The sequence below is a fragment of the Salmo salar genome, chromosome 26 (assembly GCF_965601325.2).
Source record: "Salmo salar chromosome 26, fSalSal1, whole genome shotgun sequence".
Taxonomy (NCBI): domain Eukaryota; kingdom Metazoa; phylum Chordata; class Actinopteri; order Salmoniformes; family Salmonidae; genus Salmo; species Salmo salar.
Genome location: NC_138316.1, coordinates 18,678,887 through 18,706,347, shown reverse-complemented (window position 1 = coordinate 18,706,347; position 27,461 = coordinate 18,678,887). Strand labels below are relative to the sequence as shown.

Here is a 27,461-nt window from a genome sequence, read left to right as displayed (position 1 = left end):
GATGCTCTCCATATCTCAACAGCGCTGTAGTGGCTTCCTGGAATTATCTGCTAATGCCTGTCTGGAGACCCGGAAAGTATACCATTTATAAACAATACTGGATTCAGATTTTTCTCCCTGTCTCTGGCAACAAATACAAACACAAAGTGAAGAAAGAGACACGTTTTGTCCAATCTCTGAGGAAGCTTCCTGTAAGTTTACTACTTCCTGCAGACTTGTCACTTTTGAAGTAGAAACAATCTACAAATGGATTCCACTTTGCATTCTGTCAATACAAGACAAATGCAGCTTAGGCTGAAGTTTAGAGACACGAAGCCCATGGTGGATGGGGGCCCTTGGCAGTGTGGTGAATGATAAGTGGAGTCCTGCTGGTCAGCTGGTAGATCATGATGGGTGCTGCCATTACTAAGCCATAAAAGAGACCAGACACATGTTTCATACAATAATAGCTCTTTAAAGGGACCAATCATACTATAGCAGAGTCGTGGACTGAATTTCACTGATAAGCCTTATGCAAGATAAGAAAGGGTCAAAAGGAGGGATAAGAAAAGGCGGGCTATACACATGTGGAAGATTTGACACAGACAGAAATGATGATGATGTAGTGATGTGGCTGAAGAGGGCTCGAGGGGGATCTAACCTGAGGTGTCATCCCATGACAGAGGTACAGGATGGGGATGTTGTCGGTGTCCGGCCCCTGGTCCAGACACAGGTCACTCTTCAGAGAGTTCTTCAGCTGAGGGAGGAAATTATCACAAAGGGAGTCATAATTTGATATGTCACTCAACCGGCTAGTTCAGGGAGAGGTTAGCTGTGTGACAGAGAATCGATGTGACCTTGAAATGATTCAATTATTCCTGCTATCACAGCTCCCTATTCAATCAAACCAGAAAGCAGCTTTCCGGTATAACTTCAAAACAACACATGGAGGGAACACTTTTCTGCTCTTTGCATAACAACATGACATAAATGGGACTTGTAATCCAAACATGAAGCCTTGTGTTTGCACAGTCATTTCAATATGTAGCAGTATTTATTTTACAGATCTAGTCAACAGGTTTGTGTGAGGAGAGGGGAGGTACTCTGGAGACAGGGATTGGTGGCTGGGCGCATTAAGATGTGTTTGCCTTGCTCTCCGTGAGGACAGGATTAGGTACAGATATGACATTACAAGGACACAGCCAGAGACTGTGCCTGTCAACTCCCCACTGGCACAGGATATGTCTCATTCTGTCAGCTGATCATTAAAAAGCCAGGCAGCACCTGGGATACTCTTCAGGGACTGAACATGATGGAATAAAGTCTGACAGACAACATCTAACCATTTCACTCAGGTTCCATGAAATGAAAAAACTAACATGCAAGGTTCATGCATGAGTGAATAAAACCTGGGGCTACTTGTCAGTGTGGGGTGTAGCATGACCTTTGACCTCAAATGCTGTGCTGAACAAAGTCTGCATTGTAGATAATGAATTCTCTGACAAAAATGATTGACAAGTTCATAAAATGCACCTAGCAAATGCAGAGTAATGAGGACATTCTATTTTTGAACCCACTTACTACTTGAATTAATTTTAATAAGGCTGACCTATTTTCCTCTCTTACTACCTTTCATAATAATATGGAAAAACAAAGAAACCAACCATGAAATGAAGATCGTACTCCAATGGGACTGCTTTTTGGGTGTGTCACTGTAGATTCAGGCATATTGCACTGACGCACTGTGGCCACACAGAAATAAAGCTGTTTGTGTTGAACATGAATTGCTAATATAAATACTGCCAGCGTGCCCTCATGGCCAGAATACAAATTCAGAAACATTTGTCTAGCATTGCTGAGAATTCCATTTGGCCACACAGGCAGATCTCTGCGAGAGGAAGTGACATAAAACAAGCTCTGCTCACCAGCCCCACCACTGCACAACAATATGTGCATACTCAATCGTATAACCTTTGGGTGGTGGAACATTGTTGACACACACAGGAAACTATTGAGCGTCAAAAATCCAGCAGCGTTGCAGTTCTTGACACAAACTGGTGAACCTGGCACCTACTACCACACCCTGTTCAAAAGCACTTAAATATTTTGTCTTGTCCATTCATCCTCTGAATGGCATGCATACACAATCCATCTCAAGGCTTAAAAATCCTTCTTTTACCTGTCTCATCCGCACTGATTGAAGTGGATTTAACAAGTTACATCAATAAGGGATCATAGCTTTCGCCTGGATTCACCTGGGCAGTCTATGTCATGGAAAGAACAGGTGTTCTTAATGTTTTGTATACTCAGTGTATGTGCATACTATACAATGGTTTGTCTCTTACTATATGTGTGTGTAAACAATAGACTCTACTCTATGTGCATACACAATGGACAGATTCCTCTGAGTAGACTGGAAAAATAAAGCTTTAGCACTTGGGCAGGTCTGTATACTGTATATTCTTCAGCAAGTGTTGTCTTCTCCCAGAGTCTGAGTTCCTGCACCTTTTCCACATCATGCCCACATTGCCCAAGCGTGCCAACCCTGGCAGTGCACACAAAGACTGAGGCTATGGTAGGCATGTCCACGCGTTTTAGAGCCAAGCTGCCACAGAAATGCATCTCTCTGTGAAATGAATGTATTCCTAACTGTAGTCATCCAAATCGCAACTCAATGGATTATGATTATTTGTTCAGGCATGGACAGCATGGTTTATTCTGTGGAGGCTTTACTTGACATAGCATTTCCATTTTTTTTTTTTGCAGAGGGAATGTTGCTTACCACTCCATATGCAATGGTGTCTGTGTACATCCTCATCTCTGGGTAGATGTTGACCAGGTACCACCGAAACGTCTTACACTGGAGTCTCTTCCTCAGGGCCTTCCTCTCAGAGATATCTCCAATGTCTATTCCTGAGTCCTGCACACACACACGATAAACAGTTTGACCATGATTGCTGTAAAGATACAAATGCATAAAGATATCATGCATAGGAAAGGGTATATGTGCCAAGCTTTTAGGTGGAAAGAGGAATCAGATTCCCAGTTTCCCTGATTTCAGAGAGGCAATGTGACATAACTCTTGCGAGCCTTTCATGTTCCTTGCATAAAGAACCGCAGGACTAAGTGACTGACATCATTTAACATCATCTGCCAGAGTCCTCACGCTGCAACAGCCACGCTCTGGCCCAGCCTTCCTTCTGCAGCAAGCTGCCGCTCCTGTCCACTCTACCCTAATTATCTTAATTGCTGCCTCGCTGACAAACTTAAAAGCTGAAGCAGACCTGATAGATCCAACATCAACTGCAATTGAGGCAACTTGCAGCCTACTGAGGTAAAATAAACGGACTAACGAGAGTCTAATAGACAAAACAGCAACAGCTGTGAATTGAAATGGAATAGGTTTCTAATACGTTTGGACATAATAAATTCATGAGGCTAATCCTGAGGCCAAATTTCCCTCCAAGCTTGTTGAGTACAATAGCAGAACTCAGTGTATCGACATCAATTTAGAGATTTGCCTGCTGATGCTCATACATTTGCTCATCTATTTGAAAGGAGATTTTACATAATTGTGAGTATTGAGTGCGAATAGGAAAACTATTAAGCATCTAATCAACTCTGCCTTTGTTCAAAGAAACACCAGGCATCTCTGCTAATGTATAACATCTACATGAGATCTACACACACACACAAAGTCGGAAGTCTACATACACCTAGGTTGTAGTCATTGAAACTTGTTTTTCAACCACTCCACAAATGTCTTAACAAAAATTGTTTACAGACAGATTATTTCACCATCACAATTCCAGTGGATCAGAAGTGTACATACACTGAGTTGACTGTGCCTTTAAACAGCTTGGAAAATTCCAGAAAATGATGTCATGGCTTTAGAAGCTTCTGATAGGCTAATTGACATCATTTGAGTCAATTGGAGCTGTATTTCAAGGCCTACCTTCAAACTCAGTGCCTCTTTGCTTGACATCATGGGAAAATCAAAAGAAATCAGCCAATTCCTCAGAAAAAAATGGTAGACCTCCACAAGTCTGGTTCATCATTGGGAGCAATTTCCAAATGCCTGAAGGTACAAACAATGGTACGCAAGTATAAACACCACGGGACCACGCAGCCGTCATACCGCTCAGGAAGGAGATGCGTTCTGTCTCCTAGAGAAGAACGTATTTTGTTGCGAAAAGTGCAAATCAATCCCAGAACAGCAGCAAAGGACCTTGTGAAGATGGAGGAAACAGGTACAAAAGTATCTATATCCACAGTAAAACAAGTCCTATATCGACATAACCTGAAAGGCCACTCAGTAAGGAAGAAGCCACTGCTCCAAAACCGCCATAAAAAAGCCAGACTACGGTTTGCAACTGCACATGGGGACAAAGATCGTACTTTTTGGAGAAATGTCCTCTGGTCCGACGAAACAAAAATAATACTGTTTGGCCATAATGACCATTGTTGGAGGAAAAAGGGGGAGGCTTGCAAGCCGAAGAACACCATCCCAACCGTGAAGAACGGGGGTGGAAGCATCATGTTGTGGGGGTGCTTTGCTGCAGGAGGGACTGGTGCACTTCACAAAATAGATGGCATCATGAGGAAGGGAAATTATGTGGATATATTGAAGCAACATCTCAAGACATCAGTCAGGAAGTTAAAGCTTGGTCGCAAATGGATCTTCCAATGGACAATGACCCCAAACATACTTCCAAAGTTGTGGCAAAATGGCTTAAGGACAACAAAGTCAAGGTATTGGAGTGGCCATCACAAAGCCCTGACCTCAATCCTATAGATAATTTGTGGGCAGAACTGAAAAAGCATGTGAGAGCAAGGAGGCCTACAAACCTGACTCAGTTACACCAGCTCTGTCAGGAGGAATGGGCCAAAATTCACCCAACTTATTGTGGGAAGCTTGTGGAAGGCTACCCAAAACGTATGACCCAAGTTCAACAATTTAAAGGCAATGCTACTAATTGAGTGTATGTAAACTTCTGACCCACTGGGAATGTAAAGTTGTGATCCTAACTGACCTAAGACTGGGAATTTTTACTAGGATTAAATGTCAGGAATTGTGAAAAGCTGAGTTTAAATGCATTTGGCTAAGGTGCATGTTAACGTCCGACTTCAACTGTATATACATATATACACACACACACACACACACACACACACACACACACACACACAGCCATATCAAATTGGGATCTACAAAAATAACTTCAGTAACAGTTCTCTTCACAATACAGGTGTAGGATCTTAATTTGAGCCAGTTTGCTATAGCAGAAAATAATCCTGCTGCAACAGAAAATGTAATTATGTGGATTATAATTAATGCACATGTTCTTTAGGGGTTGACACATTTTTTCATAAGGGAAAATTAAGTCTGACATTTCAAAGTGGAATTTACAAACTTCAGAACCCTTTTTAAACCTCATACTCTACAAGTTTCAAATGTCCTGCATTCTAGGAACGTTCTCCTGCAACAGGGTGATCAAATTAAGATCCTAAACCTGTACACTACCGTATTACACTATACATCACTCTTTATTTACAAATCCCCACTAGCGAGACAATATTCCCACCCTGACCACTTGCCCACCCTCCATTAGACATGGTTCAGTAGACCTGGTCCAGTTAGCAGCTGACAAACTCACCTCCTGAGGGATGTTCCAGGCCATATAGACATGGCTCTTAAACTCATCCATCCAGACCTCCGCAACCCTCAGGGCGTTCCGTCTCACGTGAGACGTCAGGTCCTCAGTGTAGGGCTTGTGGGCACGCTCTATATGGGCGATACGGGCACAGGGCAGGACTTCCACACTGCCCCCACACTGCCACACCTGGTATTACACATAAGACAGCAAAATTAACCAAGTTATGTTGCCAGGCAGAAAAAGACCCAGAGCAGATCTAGAGCTCCAGAGGGTGCTCCAGTAGAAAGACTCAGATCAGAAGCCTCTTACTCTGAGGCTGACAGGGCTACATGAGCTCCACCTCTCTACTTGATCCAAAAAGCCTGTCAAATGCAGCCAGGAAGAGGGGAACCTGGAGACTCCTTGGTCCAGATAACACCTCACAGTACTGAGGGTGCCAGAAGCCTCATCAAAAAGGAGCACCATGTCTTCACTGACATGCTGTGTCTGGCTTAGTGGTCTAACAGTTTTAATTGCTGATATGTGATGACATTTGGAGTCCCAGTGCCTTATGCTTAATGTCATGATTAATGGCTGCTAGGAGTGCGAGAGCGAGAGACAGCAAGTGCGAGAGAGAGGGGAAGAGGAAGCGAGAGAGTGTGTGCAAATGAGAAAAAGGGAGAGGGAGAATTCAGTATGTCAGTAACGACATTCCTATAATATGGCCATATCTCCTGTTCTTTCTTAGACGTAGTGTAATGCTGTGATTCACTGTGTTGTGATAAAACTGTCTGCTCTTTGTCCCCTGTGGCTCTGTGCTCTGCTTTCTTTTATCCCTCTGCTCTGGCCCTGAAGAGCTCATAGGCTCCAGTCAGGAGCCTCTCGTCTCCTCTCGTCTCCTCTCGACTCTCCCCACAGCACAGCACTAACTGACATCTAACCGGGCTCCAATGGGCTAACATTCCATCCTGAGAATTCCTGCACACCGACATTCATTCCACATCTCCTCTTACCAGGTCCTACGTGCAAAAATGTACTTCAAAGCTCTGATGTTGTTCCAGAGTTCTGACAGATTTTCTGGAGAGTTAATGCTCATTCCATAACGTTATAATTTCCTACATTGCTGCCCACAGCACAGAGCATTGCCTGAACTGGCATGGAGAGTAGATCCGCCCCAGCTGTCTGCAAGGAGTTTAACTTCCTCTGTCTACTTATAGCACTTAGGGACAGCCACAGAAATCTCTAAGTCATCTATCAGGGGATACGAAGCAGGACACATACATACATGCACACACACAGACAGGCCCAGAAAGAGAAACAAGTGCACACAGAACAAAACAGTTACAGACCACAACAGTCAGACTACAGTGTTATAGAAGTGATACAGCTCAATGACGCAAGTCATGTAATTGATGATATCTGACTGCTGTGATCTACTTCCAAGGATGAGGCACTGTCACTTTCTCTCACAGAGGCGTTCAGTTTTGCTTTCCAGAGTCACCTCTGTTTGCTGTGCTTATTTCTCCATGGCAAACTAACCAACTGGCAATGTCAACAGCCACATTCCCATTGTTTAGTAGAATCTCCAGATGGGGCAAACTGAAGGTGCAAAACAGGCATCTGTGAAAAAGTCACGTACATGCATGTCGATCTTTTCCCCTGACCTGAGTGAACTGGTGTTAATACACTACAGACAGAGAACAGACAGAAATCTTCAACACTCTGATTAGAGAGGTGCAGTAAAGGTCCTCAAGAACATCAAACTGCTCTCATCCTCATCCGCTCTTCTCAGCCCTTATGGCATTGTGTAGAGTATGGACACGCCAGATACAGACAGATGACCTCAGTGAACCTTCTTCAGGAAAACCATTTCACAACCCACTCATTCTCTCTCCTACATGTCAAGACTGCATTTCATGTTACAGGAGCTGTGTATACTGTGTATAGACAGAGGATGTGTTATGACAGTTTTCCAGCCATTGGCTTATTGAGTCAACATTGTGAACAGGATGTTGAACGGAGCAGTTCACAACATACAGCGTATAAGTGCCTTTGGAATCTATGGAATATTTCCTGCCTACAATAACTAATATAGTAAAACAGTCAAAGCCTATGGAGCTTAAAAATTTTTTTACCTGACATGTTCAGTAAATGACTTCTGTGTGACATATGCTACATTAATATTCATTCTGTGCAGTATGTGTTGATTTTCCAAAATTTGCAGGTGTTATTAAAGAATATCTATGCAAAGCCATACATTCTCAATAGGGTTGAATGGCGGGAACCCGGTTACTGGTGAATTATAATAAATAATTCATGTGAACAGCATGAAATGGAACTGTTAAATTATATGCAATGTCTAAACCTGGTTTCTCTACGGCCTCTGCATGGCAAATCAACACTCAGGGTGTGGACAGACTACACGCATTGTGAGATGCGCTATCATTTCATCATAACTTTTTTTCTTATGACCGGAAGGCCTACATTTGCTGCAGAATAGTCTATGCTACAGCAATATAAAGACTGAATGCGTGTCTAATTTACACATCTCCACCTGTCTTCAAATTGCATCTAAAATACAGTAGCTAATTCTGTTCTCTCTCTCATGTATGTATGTATGTAGTATGAGAGATAGAGAGATAGAGAGATAGAGAGAGAGATAGATAGATAGAGAGATATATATATATATATATATATCTCTCTATCTATCTACACACACACACACATATATATACACGTATACTATACACACGTATATATACACACGTATATATACACACGTATATATACACACGTATATAGTACACACGTATATATACACACGTATATATACACACGTATATATACACACGTATATATACACACGTATATATACACACGTATATATACACACGTATATATACACACGTATATATACACACGTATATATACACACGTATATATACACACATGTATATATACATACGTATATATACACACATGTATATATACATACGTATATATACACACATGTATATATACATACGTATATATACACACATGTATATATACATACGTATATATACACACATGTATATATACATACGTATATATACACACATGTATATATACATACGTATATATACACACATGTATATATACATACGTATATATACACACATGTATATATACATACGTATATATACACACATGTATATATACATACGTATATATACACACATGTATATATACATACGTATATATACACACATGTATATATACATACGTATATATACACACATGTATATATACGTATATATACACACATGTATATATACATATATATACACACATGTATATATACATATATATACACACACGTATATATACATATATATACACACACGTATATATACATATATATACACACACGTATATATACATATATATACACACACGTATATATACATATATATACACACACGTATATATACATATATATACACACACGTATATATACATATATATACACACACGTATATATACATATATATACACACACGTATATATACATATATATACACACACGTATATATACATATATATACACACACGTATATATACATATATATACACACATGTATATATACATATATATACACACATGTATATATACATATATATACACACATGTATATATACATATATATACACACATGTATATATACATATATATACACACATGTATATATACATATATATACACACACACACACACACACACACACACACATATATATATATATATACATATATACATACATACATATATATACACACACATACACATCTATATCTATACATCTCTATCTATATCTATATATACACACACATGAGATTTACATAAGTATTCAGACCGTTTGCTATGAGACTTGAAATTGAGCTCACGTGCATCCTGTTTACATTGATCATCCTTGAGATGTTTCTACAACTTAGAGTCCACCTGCGGTAAATTCAATTGATTGGACATGATTTGGAAAGGCACACACCTGTCTGTATAAGGTCCCCCAGTTGAAAAACCAAGGCATGAGGTCGAAGGAATTGTCCGTAGAGCTCCGAGACAAGATTGTGGCGAGGCACAGATCTGGGGAGGGGCACCAAAAGAATGTCTGCAGCATTGAAGGTCCCCAAGAACACAGTAGCTTCCATCCTTCTTAAATGGAAGAAGTTTGGAACCACCCAGACTCTTCCTAGAGCTGGCTGCCCGGCCAAACTGAGCAATCGGGGGAGAAGGGCCTTGGTCTGGGAGGGGACCAAGAACCCAATGGTCACTCTGACAGAGCTCCAGAATATCTCTGTGGAGATGGGAGAACCTTCGAGAAGGACAACCATCTCTGCAGCACTCCACCAAATCAGGTCTTTATGGAAGAATGGCCAGACGGAAGCCACTCCTCAGTAAAAGGCACATGACAGCCCGCTTGGAGTTTGCCAAAAGGTACCTAAAGAATCTCAGACCATGAGAAACAAGATTCTCTGGTCTGATGAAACCAAGATAAACTCTTTGGCCTGAATAGCATGTGTTACATCTGGAGGAAACTTGGCACCATCCCTACAGTGAAGCATGGTGGTGGTAGCATTATGCTGTGGGGATGTTTTTCAGCGGCAGGGACTGGGAGACTAGTCAGGATCAAGGGAAAGATGAATGGAGTCAAAGTACAGAGAGATCCTTGATGAAAACCTGCTCCAGAGCGAAGGTTCAGTTTCCAACAGGACAACGATCCTAAGCACACAGCCAAGACAACACAGGAGTGGCTTCGGGACAAGTCGCCGAATGTCCTTGAGTGGCCCAGCCAGAGCCCGGACTTGAACCCGATCGAACATCTCTGAAGAGACCTGAAAATAGCTGTGCAGTGATGCTCCCCATCCAACCTGACAGAGCTTGAAAGAATCTGCAGAGAAGAACAGGAGAAACTCCCCAAATACAGGTGTGCCAAGCTTGTAGCGTCATACCCAAGAAGACTCGAGGCTGTTATCGCTGCCGAGGTGCTTCAACGAAGCACTGAGTAAGGCGTCTGAATACTTATGGAAATGTGATATTTCATTTTTTATTTTTTTTTAATTTTATTAGCAAACATTTCTAAAAATCTGTTTTTGCTTTGTCATTATGGAGTATTGTGTGTAGATTGATGATTTAAAAAAATTATAATTTTAGAATAAAACTAACCTAACAAAACGTGGAAAAGGTCAAGGGGTCTGAATACTTTACATTTTACATTTTTTTTTTTTTTCCAAAGAAGTCATAGTCTACATCTTCAAGTAATACATTCAATGCAGTATTAGCCTTATATTTAGCTAATTAATGATGGGTTATGCATAATAAGCTTCTAACTTAGTGTCCGTCTCTTGCGCGATTCACACGTACCTGTGCTCGCTGGTCTCTCCTTAAAAACGCTCCTTAGCTCTTGGAGTCCCATGCAGGAAAATCTAGAGTAGAATAGTTTGCTGGATTAGCTTTTCTTATACCAATAGACTATTCAAAGAGGGACAGAAGCTCTTGTTTGCTGAATGTTAAATATAGCAGCCAGAAGAGTGAACGGCGGTAGGTTATAGCAGTTATTTATTCAGACTCAATCATTCAATCTTCATGAAGAGAAGTGAAAGGCTTCTGCATCCAATTCTGTCAATAGAATGATGAAGGACAACAAAACGTATTTCATTTAACTGTTAAAAGCGAGAAAGGAATGAAGCAAAAATAGAGAGAAAGAGGAGGTAGAATAATAACATTATGGGGAAATATTATGCAAGGTATATATGTGCCAGCCTAGTAATTTGAAAAATAGGCCCTATTATATTTCAAAATTATTTAGCCTATACTTGTAACTTTGTAGGCCGCATGTGCTGCACCAGAATTGGATGTTCTCTCCTTGCTTTATCATGGTTTGAACGACGTCTGTAAAATAGGCTACAATATAATACAATACAGTTCACAATCAAAAGGATTAGCCTACTGGAGCTAGTTTCATTTATTTACCCAAGCGAGCATATAGCTAGCTACATCTATCGGCTTTTATGTTTTCTGTCGTGAGTAATGTGCAGTAGCTTACACTACCGTTCAAAAGTTTGGGGTCACTTACAAATGTCCTTGTTTTTGAAAGAAAAGCACATTTGTTGTCCATTAAAATAACATAAAATTGATCAGAAATACAGTGTAGACATTGTTATTGTTGTAAATGACTATTGTAGCTGGAAACAGCAGATTTCTTTTTAATGGAATATCTACATAGACATTCAGAGGCCCATTATCAGCAACCATCACTCCCGTGTTCCAATGGCACGTTGTGTTAGCTAATCCAAGTTTATCATTTTAAAAAGGCTAATTGATCATTAGAAAACTCTTTTGAAATTATGTTAGTACAGCTGAAAACTGTTCTCCTGATTAAAGAAGCAATAAAACTGGCCTTCTTTAGACGAGTTGACTATCTGGAGAATCAGCATTTGTGGGTTTGATTACAGGCTCAAAATGGCCAGAAACAAAGAACTTTCTTCTGAAACTCGTCAGTCTATTCTTGTTCTGAGAAATGATGGCTATTCCATGCGAGAAATTGCCAAGAAACTGAACGGCACAATCATTTGGGCTTTTTTGGGCATGGGCTCATTAAATGTCTTTAATGTAGGGCTCATAAAATTGATTTAATGTCTCAGGCTTGAATTTTTCGATCAAAGCTCTAATCAAATCCAGACATAGGCCAATTTATATACTTTATAATGCTTTTGAATGACACTCCCGGTTATGGCGGGAAATTCCAGGTTACCTGGGTGAAAAAGTGATTTTTGCTCAGGATGGAACATTTGTAAAATACTGGAAAAATATTATACCCTAATTCTCACCATCAGCACAACAAAGTACATTTCTGCTTTGTGTTTAATTACCAAATTAAATTTGAGGGATTATCTTTCAGAAATATAATTTAGATCTGGCCGCCGTCTTCAGCTGGGTTTTTCATCAGAAAGGACAGAAACATGTTGTGCCCTCTATCTCCTCTATTTCCATTCCCTAGCAACACATTCTGCAAGCTAAAGCAGCACACGGGACGGTTACGTTAAAACTCTGACACATACAATAAATTAATGAACACCATTCATTGTAAATGCCATTCACATGACATTTCATGATCCTTGTATATTTTCTTCCAGTGACAGAACATGAACATGGTGCAGCTGTCATCCTGATACACCCAGGACAACCCCCTACAGATTAAGTCCAAGCCTAGACCAGAGAGGTCCCCTGCGCTGTGCAGTAGTGTTGGCCTTGTGTGTGAGTATCTCTGTGAATGTCCCTTAGCGCTGTTCTGCTGTCAGCCAGAGTGTGTGCAGGCAGGTGGTCTGCAGGCAGGACCAATATGCTGCACCAGGCCGGCCCTGGTGGAGCTCAATGCACTTGCTGATCTGGGATCAGTTCCAGGGCCTCTATGGGCTCCAGTCCTGCAGCTCTCAGTTCACTGCATCACCTTCTGTCAGACCAATGCCTCCCATCAGTCCACACATCCAGGACACAGACAAGGGCTGCAGGCTACGCCACATTAACCCTCCAACCAGGGACCAGGGGTCACTTCCTATAGGACTCAGTCCAGATACAGACCCCAGCCATTAAAACAGCACAGGGTTCAAGCAGCACATCTGGAGGCACAGATTTCCTTTGTCTCTATTTTTAGAGGTAGAGTTAACTGAAATTATTCATCAACTGTTTGTACATAGCGGTATGCAGGACACTGATGTATTATGTAGGTGATAAAAATCACCTACATTTTCAGCAGAAAGCAATCAGCGGGGCCATTATCAAGCCCCAAATCCTAAAAGCATGTAATTTTTTGGAGGAAAATGACTTATGGGACTAATCTCCTCCTCTTTCCTAAAGAGTGACTGATGATTACATCTCTGTCATTACCGAGGATGGATATTTCCCCACATTGGCATCACATCTCTCTCTCTCTCTCTCTCTCTCTCCTGTAATCTACAGAATACAGCTGGAGGATGACGGTGTTTGTCCCCTGTCTCTGGCTGTTATTGTTGGAGTTGATTGCTGTTTTAGTGGCGGTATATGTACAGTGAGTGTAGCTGGGTTATTATTAGACCTCCCTGGGGAAGTCGTGCCTCCTCTGGCCCATCTGCTCATTGTACTGCTGAGATCACACTGACTCTGCCTCGGAGACAGAGCTGAGGCAGGGGAATGGACCGTCACTCACACATACAGGGAATATACTTAACTGGAGGTATGCTCGACAGTCTGGAAATATGACGTAAGATTAACACAAAGAAATATAACTGGCAAACCCCAAAGTAGTCTTTGAAGTGTATAAAAGGTATTGATTTAAATCTGACATTTTCCTTCGCTAGGAAATAAGGGGTCCTTTAAAGATTGAAATAGAAAAAAAAAATGTAAATGGGTTTGGGGTGGTATAACTCCTCCTAGTCCTCTTACTATACATTGTTAATGTGTTCTAATTACAGACCGCACAACGCTTTGAGCCAGTGGACACTTTACATAATAAGTAGAGGGAGGCCAAACTCTAAAGGTAGGGCTGCCAAAAACAGTGTGGGTCATTATCGCTGTTAATTCTCCAGGATCAGAGCCACTGCCTAAATGAACGGTGCTCTGTGCCTGCTGGAGATGGCGTTATTACTCACCCTGACCCCCAGCTCCACGTTCTCGCCCCCATACACCTCCATCCCCTCATCAAGCAGGCCAATCTCCTCAAAGTACAGCCTGTCCACCACGAAGCAGCCAATCAGAGAAGGGCTCCTACACCATCACACATGGAGTAGATACAAAATGTATTTACAAAATGTATTTACACGTGTTAGTCGACCTACTGGATACTTTGCTGAACTAAAAAAAAGAATAACTTGGAGGCATGAACAAATTAAATCAATGTATATTTCAATGTGTTATGTCCTGCTTTTGTCCTACAAGAGGAAAAAAGTGTTTTTACGCTTTCATGTGTCATCCTCTCGGTATCTTGTACTTAAATACTGTATTTTTTCATTTGTACAAACTGTTTTACCCAAATAAAATGTATATATCAATCAAAATAATATTGTGTTCCCATGACTTACAGTATATTCTAATACACCTGGATGCTTAATTGGCATGTATACACTGCATGTTTTAACAGGTGTTATGTAACAATGCAACCATCACATTCTGCCTGCATACAAAAGAGCTGAAAGAATCTATATTCATAAGTCCCCACATTTCTACCTACCTAATTGGAGCACTGTTGTTGGCCTGGTGCCACCAGGACTTGGGTGGGTTGAGGTAGCGGCACCACAGCTCCCAGTCGAAGCCCTGAGCAGACAGTGGGTACTCTTCAATCTCAAACGTGTCGTATTTGATGTTATCAAACGACGGAGAGATTATGCGTGTTCTGTCCTCCTGAATTCTCATGAGAACAGGCTCAGCCCTTCAAACACATAGTAGAACGCAATTAAGTTTGAGTACATGAGAAGCTCAATTACCTACCCTACACATGTAAATGACGACCATGTGCAATAAATAAAAACTCTGCAATTAGCTTTCTGTAACAACCCCTAAAAAAGATCCAGGGTCCATTGTAACTAAGGGTAAAAAAAAAATGTTAAATATAAAAATGTGTATTATCCTACTAGCACTGACTTTGCTGATAACTACTTTATTGAGGAAAAATGTATTTGCGATGACTGTAGTATGTGGTTGTCTCACCCAGCTATCTTAAGATGAATGCACTAATTGTAAGTCGCTCTGGATAAGAGCGTCTGCTAAATGACTAAAATGTATATGTAAAGTTTAAGCCACTGGGAAAACAGAAATGTGAGAATAGAGCATAGATGTGTTAATGATTCATACTTCTCCAAATGAGCACCAAAAACAATGCAAACAGTATGCAATAGTTGTGCAATCATGCTCAGTAAAGGCTTGGATTAGCCACATACCAATAGTCACAAGTAGAGACAGGGTGGCAGGTAGCCTAGCGGTTAGAGCATTGGGCCAGTAAATGAAAGGTTGCTGGTTTGAATACCTGAGCCGAGAAAGTGAACAATCTGTTGATGTGCCTTTGAGCAAGGCACTTAACCCTAGTTTGCTCCAGGGATGCTATACTACTATGGCTGGCCCTGTAAAACAACACATTTCACTGCACCTATCTAGTGTGTGACACTAAAAACAGATTAGTTTGTAGAAGCTGAGTTGGAAAATGAATCTATTGTATTCTGAACAAACCATGTGTGTAGGCGCTCCTGCCAAGTATTCAGACTGAAACAATGAATCAGCCTGTAGCAAGTGCACATCTAGGTAAAAGCATTCCTGAGGGATGCCATTTGTGCTATGTAGGTTTAATACCGAATCAGCACAGATTAAAAACAGAAATATTTTGGATGCTGTTCAAACCGCCCTGACAGATTTGGGTCAGGCTGTTGAGACCACAATTCGACGGTATGAGAACTGTCAGAGCAATGAACGTTGTACCCCAGGGAAGTATGTGTAGGGCCTACAGTAGGCCTCACACACTTCCTGCCACACTGTCATCATAGACAACATGTCATGCCAACACATTGGCAACTCTTAGCTATATCTCAGGAGGCAAAAGTAAAATGAAATGCATGCCCTTCAACCGATCGCTGCCCGCACCCTCCCGCCCGACTAGCATCACTACTCTGGACGGTTCCAACTTAGAATATGTGGACAAGTATAAATACCTAGGTGTCTGGCTAGACTAAACTCTCCTTCCAGACTCACATTAAGCATCTTCAATCCAAAATTAAATCTAGAATCGGCTTCCTATTTCACAACAAAGCCTCCTTCACACATGCTGCCAAACATACCCTTGTAAAACTGACTATCCTACCGATCCTTGACTTCGGCGATGTCATTTACAAAATTGCATCCAATTTGCTGAGTAGAGTGTTGGAGTACCATCCGTTTTGTCACCAAAGCCCCTTATACTACCCACCACTGTGACCTGTATGCTCTCGTTGGCTGGTCCTCGTTACATATTCGTCGCCAAACCCACTGGCTCCTGGTCATCTATAAGTCTTTTCTAGGTAAAGCTCTGCCTTATCTCAGCTCACTGGTCACCATACCAACACCCACCCGTAGCACACACTCCAGCAGATATATTTCACTGGTCATCCCCAAAGCCAACACCTGCTTTGGCCGCCTTTCCTTAGAGTTCTCTGCTGCCAATGACTGGAACGAATTGCACATTTAAAAAAAGAAAATGTAGTCACTGAAGTTGTAGACTTATCTCCCTCACTAACTTTAAGTGTCAGCTGTCAGAGCAGCTCACCGATCGCTGCACACAGCCCATCTGTAAATAGCCCAACCAACCACCTACCTACCTCATCCCCGTATTTGTTCTAGTTTTTCTGCTCTTTTGCACACCAGTATTTCTACTTGCACATCCTAATCTGCACATATAATCACTCCAGTGTAAATTGCTAAATTGTAATTACTTCGCCACTATTGGCCTATTTATTGCCTTACTTCATTTGCACACACTGTATACAGATTTTTTTTATTGTGTTATTGACTGTACGATTGTTTATCCCACGTGTAACTGTGTTGTTTTAGTCGCACTGCTTTGCTTTATCTTGGCCAGGTCACAGTTGTAAATGAGGACCTGTTCTCAACTGGCCTACCTGGTTAAATAAAGGTGACATTTAAAAGAAAGTGTTCGATCAAATGTGGCTTTGAGCATGGCCATAGAGTGCTGGAGCTGAGAACCCATATGCTTCACAAATCAGTGTAAGGAAGTGCTAATGTACTGTGTGTATGTCATGTGACTCACCAGCCTATGTTGAACTCCACGTGGGCGTCGAACAAGGCCACAACCGGAGCGGTGGCCGCCCTCCACCCACTCACCCTGGAGCGGATCAGACCCTCCTGCTTATTATGGCGCACCACCTTGATGAAGCCGGGACGCTGGCTGTTGGTCTCAGACACAAAGTCCTGTAGCTTCTCCTTCAGCTCATCTAAAAAGGAGAAACACAGACACAAGGCACGCAAACACACATGATTAGGCACACACACGCAAACAATAATGTGTTAAACCTCGAGTTTCCTCAATCTCTGGTGAGGTAAGTAAGAAAGGCTACTGGTGATAAATAGACGACACCACACCCAATAGACTCCATCTTATCCACCTTGGGGTATTTAAGGGTAGGGGGAGGCAGCCAAAAAGCACTCATGCTCCACTGCTTTGATCACTAGACCAAAGAACTTGCCTCCAGTTGTAGGGCTCCATAGGGCTAGCTGTACATGAGGGGATATTGCAATCCTGAATAATCAGGACGCAATTCTATCAAAAGCGTGAAAGTAAAATCAGGAATTGGGCACAGTTGGGGTGCTTTTGGCCTCAATACAGTATTTAACTTTTCGATAAACCAACAAGTCACACAAACTGTAGGTTTATGGAAATGAACGGGCCTAAATAAAGATGGTGGCATAGTGCCACAGCTTGTAAAGTGTTGCTATAGAGGTCAACCAAAGACTGGTTTTCTCTTAACCCCTTACACTCATGGGTATTGGCCTATAGGGCTAAATTAAAATGTTTCTTACAGAAGAAATATGGAAAGCATACTGTATGCATAACCATGGTAGCAATTAAAAAGGGAACAGCTTGGAGATTATGGGGAAATTAGTGTTAGTCACCAAAGGTGAGGACACAACAGTTCACATGACAAGACTCAATCCAAACATTACACTGTTGATTTTTTTTACTGTACTGTACTTTTTGCCGCATTTGTTAATAACAAAATCTGTAAATACTCTGGATACATTCAGTAATATGATAAGAATATTAATGGGAAATTTGGGGTAGATGCAACATAATTACAAGGGTTTGAGTAAGAGGTCTGTCTGGTGTCTCAAAATGGCCACACACACACACCTCTCCAAAGTGTGCACAATTCCTCAGTTATTTCAAATGCACTTTTATGACAAAGAAGAGTCTTCAACTATAAGGTGCTTTTTATTGCTCTCCTAGATGTGCCGTTGAGGAACTAGTGCAAGTACACTTGTAGTTGTTTTGGACACAGAGCTGCATCCCCACCGTCACACAAATACTACTGCTGTTTACTCAATTCAAAAACGGTCCATAAAAAAAAAAATCAGAAGCTGAGTTAGGGTGGGCATCATTTCAAAGCTTGTTCTATTGCCAGCATGACTAGCTAAATTATAAAATATGATCTTGCAGTGTTAGGCTTTCACAAGGCAATACAGAGAAGCAGATTGTCATTTGTGTGCGTATAGAATGGAGTCATAAGTGGAGTCATGACTCCATTCTATGTGTGGTCTGTGGAAAGAAATGTATTCACAATACAACAAACATAGGCTCATTCTGTTTAGGACAACCCAATGTATAATGCCATGGCATCTTGCAACTGATCATAAACTACTGTATATTACATGAGTTTTATGATATGGAAATGTGAAGTGCACATTTGGCTTGCTTGTATGACATCAAAGCAGTATTTATTATAATCTCATCTTTCAAAATACATTGAGTCCTCGTCATATGCACACACCATTTCCATCACTCAAACAAAAAAGTTGCAAAAGTTGCCCAATTAGCAGGGGTGGTGGGGGCAACTTTGACCCTTTTCACACTACGACAGATTCTCTAGAGGTTGAGAGAATACCCTTGGCTATACTGTTTTTAATAATGTGAACTTGCAAACATTCTACATCTCTACATCTACCTTCAGAGGGAGCGCACCACGCTTGCCCGACAGTTGCCCCCCTTGAAGCAAGGCAGTGTGAACAGAATTGCTTGTTCAGGCCAACACTCCTAGAGCAATCATTTTGAAATAGCTGAAATGTTAACATTTTCCTAATATTTGAGACTGATTTTATTGAGTTTTTACCTGCACTGAGCCACGTAAAACTATGGAAGCCCATCCCCACCACCAAAATAAATGTATAATGTCAATAGTAGACCATACAAAAAGGATATATACATTTTTAACATTGTGTGGTGATATCAGAGGTGGCATCACAGGTCCCAGAGTAAAGTAAGTAAGTAGCCTTGGCTTGTGTAAGCTGGAACAGCACATATGAGCAGGAGCCTATCTCCTGTTTCTGTAGCATGAGGCAGCTTGATGTACAAGTAAACCCCTTGGACAGGACACTAGTCTATAGCAGGGCATTACCCCCAATCTCCTTAATGGTGAGTGTCAAGCAGACACACATTTTTTATTTAACCTTTATTTAACTAGGCAAGTCAGTTAAGAACAAATTCTTATTTACAATGACAGCCTACCCCGGCCAAACCCGGACAACGCTGGGCCAATTATGCGCCGCACTATGGGACTCCCAATCAGGGCCGGATGTGATACAGCCTTGATTCGAACCCGGGACTGTAGTGCAGTGCCTTAGACCGCTGTGCCACTCGGGAGCCCAAGTCAGGTCCCATTTTTACAGTCTTTGGTATAACTTGCCCGAGGATCAAACTCCCAACCTTCCAATCTCAGGGTGGGCACTCTAATCACAAGGCCAATGGTCCCAGAGTGGTGGGGTGGGAAAATAGTTTCTGGGGCCCAGTGTTTTTCCTGATCTGGTAACCTAACCAACTCCGGACCCTAGTTGTAGACAATTACTCAGCTGTAAAAACGGTTGTATATAGGTTATGATGGGACCAGATTATCTTTCTAATCAGATCATGTTGTTGTTTTTTAAACTCCTGGAAAAACTCCTGGCCATAGGTATGATGAAAACATAAAAATCCTGTAAAAACAGCAGAAACATTGTACTTGTTCATATTAATTGTATTTTAAAACTAACAAATTTACACACAGATGTACATGTCCTTCACACAGACAAAGAGACAACTGCGATTGGACAAATGACTAATAACAGGGCTGAGTGCGCTATATGCAGGTTTGCGTCGTGTAGACCTTGGCATCTGCAATTAAGTTATTAACACAGCATGCCATCACTATTGTGTTGATTGATTAATTCCAGTCAACAACAAAAAATATAAAAGGATAGATAGATATAAACCAAATTTGATCACATTCATATTTTCTCAGAATACAAATAAAATGGGCCTATACTAGGCCATAAATGCATAGCTTAGGCTATAAATACATGTTACCGCTTCGTTTCCCCTGACCAGCCCAGATGGGATTTAGGCTATCTGCAGCTGTAGTTGTTCTAGGCTGTAGTTGATAAGCCTGAAGCACAGATTAATTGCGCAAGAGTTGGAAAATCATGAGGCATATCAATACATTTCTTTTTTGGGGTGGCGGGTATGGGGTTCATATAAAAACAGCTCATCGCAACTCCCCAGTGAATTTGCTTATATAGTATACTCACGTTTTCAGTCAATTTGCTTTTATTTTACACACAAACACACACACGGGAATCATTGTAAATGAAACTAGGGTCAGCAATACAACAATTCAAAGTGATCAGTACAAATTAAATACAAATAAAACTAAATTAGAATCAACATTACAGCTTCAAAAATAAAATGATTTACATTCAATCCAACAGTTGCAATTCTCACTGAACACATTCAACATTAAAGTCCTAAACTGCCCTGTCACACCCGGATCTGTTCCACCTGTCTTTGTGCTGGTCTCCACACCCCTCCAGGTGTCGCCAATCTTCCCCATTATCCCCAGTGTATTTATACCTGTGTTCTCTGTTGCCAGTTTTGTGAAACCTACCAGTGTTTTCCCCCTTGCGCCTGTCTGTTCTAGTTTTTCCCGGTTTTGATCATTCTGCCTGCCTGCCATTCTGTAGCTTGCCACACAACACTGGATTATTGACCCCTGCCTACTGTGACCCTGAGACTGCCTGCCGTTCTGGACCTTTTGCACCCTATCTGGATTACTGACCTCTGCCTGCCCTTGACCTGTTGTTTTGCCTGCCCCTGTACTAGTAATATTCTGTTGTTGCTTTGACACTGTCTGCATCTGGGTCTTACCTGAAACGTGATACCCTAGAGCCATTTTACCACGTAGACCAAATTATTTTCATGATATTGATCAAAATGAAGCCTGACTTAGGTAGGCCTACTGTACTTAGGCCTAAACTTTCATTTTTGATAGGCTAAAGTTACTTGATAAAGACATGCTTTTACCAACTGTGCTTATGTCTTGAAGCTAAAATGCAATGTGTAGGGAAAGGGGATACCTAATCAGTTGCACAACTGAATGCATGAATCGGAGGGGTGCGGGGGGCTGCCTTAAATCGACATCACCGGTGCCCGGGGAGCTGTTTTTGTTGGGGGTTAACTGCCTTGCTTCGGTTACTGGCCCAACTTACTGTCTGCACACGCTTGTGAATTGTTGCCTTATTCAAGAGTATAATGTGGTTTGGTTCCATTTTTCAAACGTGTAATCTGGTTAAGATGAAGTCGCTTGCATAGTTGAAGCATACTGGTTGTGGCTATAGTCTACTGGGATAGTTCATAGGAATATTTATGGTAAAATGTCCGTTGCCGAGCGCCGAACCCTCTAGCGGCACATGACGTCCCGTTGCTAATGTGAATTGAAAAGTGAATATACATATTATGTAAACTGAAATGTTACGCTGCCTCTCCTTCAACTTTCGTCAATGAGATGTCGTCGTGCGCGGTGCTCAAATTCAGAACGGCACTCATAATGAGCTGTAAAGACCCTGAGCTCTGACGTCATGTATAGCATGTAACTGTGCAGCCACTGCGTTCCAATTTAGGCGCTTATCAGTGTCCAAATCTGCCATTTTCAACCCGTATAGGGGTACGAGTGTAAAGGGCTACTAAATCAACATATCAAAGCAAGTCTCCAACTGAAGGAAACATGAGGTCAACCACCTGATATCAACTGACGTCAGCGGACAGATAGGTTCCAGTTAACACACAGGTGAAACGGAACTCTGTGGTACCACTGACTTAACCTGAAACATTACAATTCACTCTACAGGACAGGAAATCTTTACATTCGAGTAATCACACATTGGGGAATAGCAGCCTATGAAATGCCAGCCAATCCAAATCAGTCAATTACAAAGAATATGAAATACACTTTAATGAGCTGTGTTGTGTAAACTTCCAGAGAAATGCCTACAGTATGAAGATAGCCTCTTCCAAAGTGCCCCTGTTCAAGTCTCAGCGTTCTGCTGCATCATTATAAAGTAGAAAGATGTGGTAAATGGCTCTGCACACCCCCACCAGGCACCTGCTTGTTTGCATCTGACGTGCTATCAGTCATCTCTCACAATGTTCACCAGATGGTATGACTACAGGCCAGGAACAGAGGGACCCCTAAGCACTACAACTACTGTGCTGTGTATGGCTGGCAGCCATAATCCAATAATCACACATTTCACCATGTGTAACACCACACTAAACAGTCCACCTGGGAGTAATGACTTACTGTAAACACTAATGGATCCACAGAGAATGGGACAGAAGGCCTCCCTGCCTACATTTTTTTGGGTGGTTCCCTTTTCAGTCAGTACACTCATTACAACAAAGCTATGGGGATTGCGCTCCACCGAGATCAACTGAAGAACCTTTGAGAAAGCATTTGTAGCGATCCAGCAAACTGGGAACATTCCTAACATTAGGATGATAACATCCCAAAAGCATTCAAAGAATGTTTTTGATATAATGTTTTAAATGAAATATCCTTGGAATGTTCTCCTAACATTCACTAAAACATCTAACAACCACCACAGAACATTCCCCAGACATTCATTAGGTAGGTTTCCCAGTTATGCAATAACGCAGACAATGTGTTCTGGGAACATTCTTGCATCATCAGGCGAATGTTTTATACAAACAATGTATGATCATCAGCACAACTGGACAGTGTTTGTGTTATGAGAACATTTGCCGCACCTTAACAAATGTTCTGGGAACTTTCACAGAACCAATTTTGGTATTCTGGGTAGACACTGCACAGCTACCAGCTCTCAAGATTTTATAAGACACTTTGATGGTCATCCCGTTCAGAGGGAAAGCATTGAGTGTCATTATACTCAGAGGCATTGATTTCATTACAACCCAAGCAGAGGTAAGTAGAGAATGGAGAGTGTTATCTTTACTTGGCCATTTTGCTTCCTCATTGTTTTCCATAATGCAGCTGTAGTTCCCCTCAAGCAGCAGTTTCCATTCTAACCTTCTCCCATAGTGAACAGCAGCATACTAAACATTGTCTGAGGGAGTGGAACTCCAGGTACTATAGAATCTCACATGAGATCTCTACTCGACCTAAGATGCATTTTCCAGCAAATATAATACATGCAGCAGAATTGGAAAAAAGTATGAATCCTACATGACTGAATTAGATTATTTTATAATACAATGGTACATGTTTATAATAACCACTCCAGCACCATGCAGTCCCAGTTCAGGTCAAGTAGATTGTGTTCTGAGAGAACCTTGTTTGCTGCCTTGAAGCACAACACCTTGCCCTTGAAATAGTTGTTCTTTTTGGCTGAGCGCACTAGTGTTTTGTTTATCCTTGAGCAAAATTTGTCCCTCATCGATCTTTGGGGAAAGTTCAATAGCCCAACTGGACGTGCTGTGAATGATGGTGCTGTTCTATTTCAGAAAATGAGCATTGGTTACAAGTTGCTAGATGTTTCACAAATTGTGTTAATGCTTTCAGAGTGGCACATATCAGTTCAGTGATGGAATGGGGAGTAGCTAAATGACATTCTCTGTTCAGATCATTCTCCTCAGGAAAGCAATTGGCACCTTATGGGCACGTGCTGATGACATTTCATCAGCCGCATTAAGTCATTTGTTTTATACAATTAATAATTAAGAGATTCAGATGTGTGTGAATTGAGAAGAAGAATGATGAAGTGTAATGGTTTCTAATGAATCATAATAAAGCACATGCAGTTACAGGTTCATTACCCTGGGAACGGCTGATGACCAAGAACATCAATCTTTTATGACTGATACCCTAACTGAAGCTTCCTAAGAAATTCTCATGTTTGAATGTAATAGGCACAGTCCTACAGTTAGAGCTGTGGGAGTACCCAGCTGCACAAAACTGCAACATGTGAAGTCATCAAGTGCAAAGTGTTTTTCATATAGATTCAAAGTTCCTTTCATAAATATTATTCCATTTTGTAAATTTGTGGAAAAAGCTAATGAAGACAACTGCAGAATCATGGACATAATAGGTTGCTATAAAGCAAATGCACAGTACAGATGTAGGATCTTAATTTGATCACCCTGTTGCAGGATAACTTTCCTTTAAAACGTGTAGTGGTTGAGGTTTAAAAAGTCTTCTGAGGTTTGTTATTTCCACTTTGATTTTTCCCTTACGAAAAATGTATTAACCCCTACAAAAATATCCATTAATTACAATACACATCATAATTCACATTTCCTGTTGCTGCAGGATTATTTTCCTGCTGTAGCAAACTGGCTCAAATTAAGATCCTACGTCTGTATAAGAAGCATAATGAATAGGTGATGATATACAGTGAGCTCCAAAAGTATTGGGACTGACTATTTTGTTGTTGCTTTGGCTCTGTACTCCAGCACTTTGGATTTGAAATGATAAAATGACCATGAGGTTAAAGTGCAGACTGTCAGCTTGTTTAGTATGCTGATGAAAATACCCTCAAATTAAAGCTCACAGTCTGCACTTTAACCTCATGGTCATTTTATCATTTCAAATCCAAAGTGCTGGAGTACAGAGCCAAAACAACAAATTCGTCACTCTCCCAATACTTTTGGAACTCACTGTTAAGCCATTTCCTATATTCCAAATGTGCCTTTCTAAATTGGGCACAGCTGAGGAGTTTATAATCCAGGGGGGATGGACCCAATCCTTGTTGTTGAGTCAAAGTTTCTGTATGTACTGTAGCTAAAAGCTGGGAGTTGGCGAGACACAGAGGCTGCCATCCATCACTCAAAATGAGCCTGGGTTGGCAACTGTCAGGGCTGTGAATGTAATACATGAACAAATCCTCGTCACTCCACCCAGACCAAGAGAGAGCGAGGGAAAGAGAGTGCGAGAGAGAGAGAGAGGGCAAATGAAAGAGAGACTGATGTATGGAGTCTGAGAGAAGATGAGGGCCCAGAGAGCGACAGAGTAGACGGACAAAGATGGATCCTCCTTCATGCTTCTTGCTCTAGCCCTGTGATATACGGCCTTTCTCCCTGCAATGGAGAGTAGCTGGATAACAAGGCATGACACCCTCATAGATATTCTACTCTGTCTGTTAGGATGTGCCTAAGGGGTTCTCATTGCCTGTTTGTAATGATAATCATTTAGAAACTCACTCTGTGATACAACCCTGTCAGATGACCTCATGCTGATTTGAATACAGAGAAATACACAAGACGACAGGTTCAACTAAGGACTGACAACATTCCAAACAATATAAGTTCTGCTGTCTACAATTATCCTTAAATACAGTAGTGTGTAGCTCAATGTTGAAACACTGAGGAGTCATTGGCAGCCATTCCAAATCCTGCTTGGCTTCCAATGAAATCTTGAGCCTTCCTCCAATCAGTCAGATGATTGGACACCTGTCAGAGTCCCTGTGGCACGGAGACATGTCTTCCTCAGGCCGGGTACATCATCCAATCAGCCAGGTAAATTGGCCTTTCTTCCCCTCAACGGTCACAGTGTCTCCTGCATGCTAATGCTGGGTGGAGGTGAACTCTCTCTGCAGACAGAGATTCCCATTATGATGCTCCTGGAGGACCGCAGCTAGATGGTGACCCCCTGAAACGGCCTCGGCAACAGCACGGGTCAACAGGCTGACAATGTTTAGTAGAGATAAGATTAGCAATCATGACGATAATGATAAGGGTAAATCTATCAGCTTTAATCTGACAGAATGCTCTGGCAAACAGGTTGCAATGCCATTAGCAAAATGTCACGGCGTGACTAGCTTTCCTGAGGGACCTCAGGGGCTGCTCTCTGCCTCCCAATTACGTGATAAAATCAAAGACTCCATGGGACACGGTAATCCACTTGAGCTGAGAGAGGACGGCAACAACCTTTGGAATTTCACCTCACTTAGGGGGGGAAACAGATGGCATCTCCAGACAGGGGCACTCAGCCTACCCCCCGTACCCAGGTAATAATGGACTGTCCCAGGAGGCTGTCAACTCGCTGAGGCAATAAAGTGTGCCTCAGGTACCTACGGATTAGAAGAAGGGTGCAGGAGGTTGAGTGCACAGCAGGATAGAGAGGAGAGAAGAGACTAGGGAGAAAAGGAAAGAGGGATATCTTTAAATTAGTTCTTATACCAGCAGGGAGAGTATGAGGTTCTTCTGTCTGACCCAACCCACTGACCCACCCAACAGCATTCTCTCCAATCAGCAGTCTGCACCAACTGATAGCTGGCATTATTGAGTTTTAGTGATGTAGTCCTGCAAACTCTACAACAGCAGGATGTTTGCCTACATCTCACAGCTGGCTTCATCTTTAATCAGCCTTCCCCTCCACACCAGACCGTGTGACGGTGGCCATTAACAGTAGACACAGGCCGCTCACCGATACGGCTGCACTGTTTTAAAGACTGTGCTTGTGGTGAGACTCCATAGGATCAGCTGGTGTTTTAAACCAGGCACAGTTTGAGACAGATCTCAGAACCAGTGGGCTCACACAGCTGGGAGGCCATAATAAAATTCAAAATACTTAATTACCTTTCTGGATGGTAATCTACCATCAGGCAGATCTCCCTGCTAATTAGTATTCTTTCACCTATCCTTTAAATTCAGTGAGCACAGCCCATAATTAAGGACATTAAAGAGCTAGATTAGAGAAAGATAGTCTACAAGAAACAAAGGGGTAATTACTAAGACTAGAAGATTCTCACAGAAACTGGAGGCCAACAGAGCCAAGGCCCAGAGCGAAAGAGAA

At 41.6% G+C, this 27,461-nt stretch overlaps 1 protein-coding gene across 5 annotated transcripts in view; it reads right to left on the bottom strand.

The window, feature by feature from the left end:
• Positions 1–27,461, bottom strand: part of LOC106587200 (polypeptide N-acetylgalactosaminyltransferase 18) — an 89,994-nt gene that overhangs the window by 17,600 nt on the left and 44,933 nt on the right. For all 5 annotated transcript variants that reach the window (XR_001324385.3, XR_006762134.2, XR_001324384.3 and 2 more), the window contains exons 4-9: positions 17,417–17,600; positions 14,858–15,055; positions 14,280–14,394; positions 5,637–5,822; positions 2,762–2,899; positions 641–736 (exon numbers count right to left, since the gene is read on the bottom strand). Coding sequence is in view for 1 of the 5 variants with exons in the window: in XM_014175328.3 (XP_014030803.1) it covers positions 641–736; positions 2,762–2,899; positions 5,637–5,822; positions 14,280–14,394; positions 14,858–15,055; positions 17,417–17,600 (917 nt within the window). In the remaining 4 variants the exon portion in view is untranslated. The remainder of the gene's footprint in view (positions 1–640; positions 737–2,761; positions 2,900–5,636; positions 5,823–14,279; positions 14,395–14,857; positions 15,056–17,416; positions 17,601–27,461) is intronic.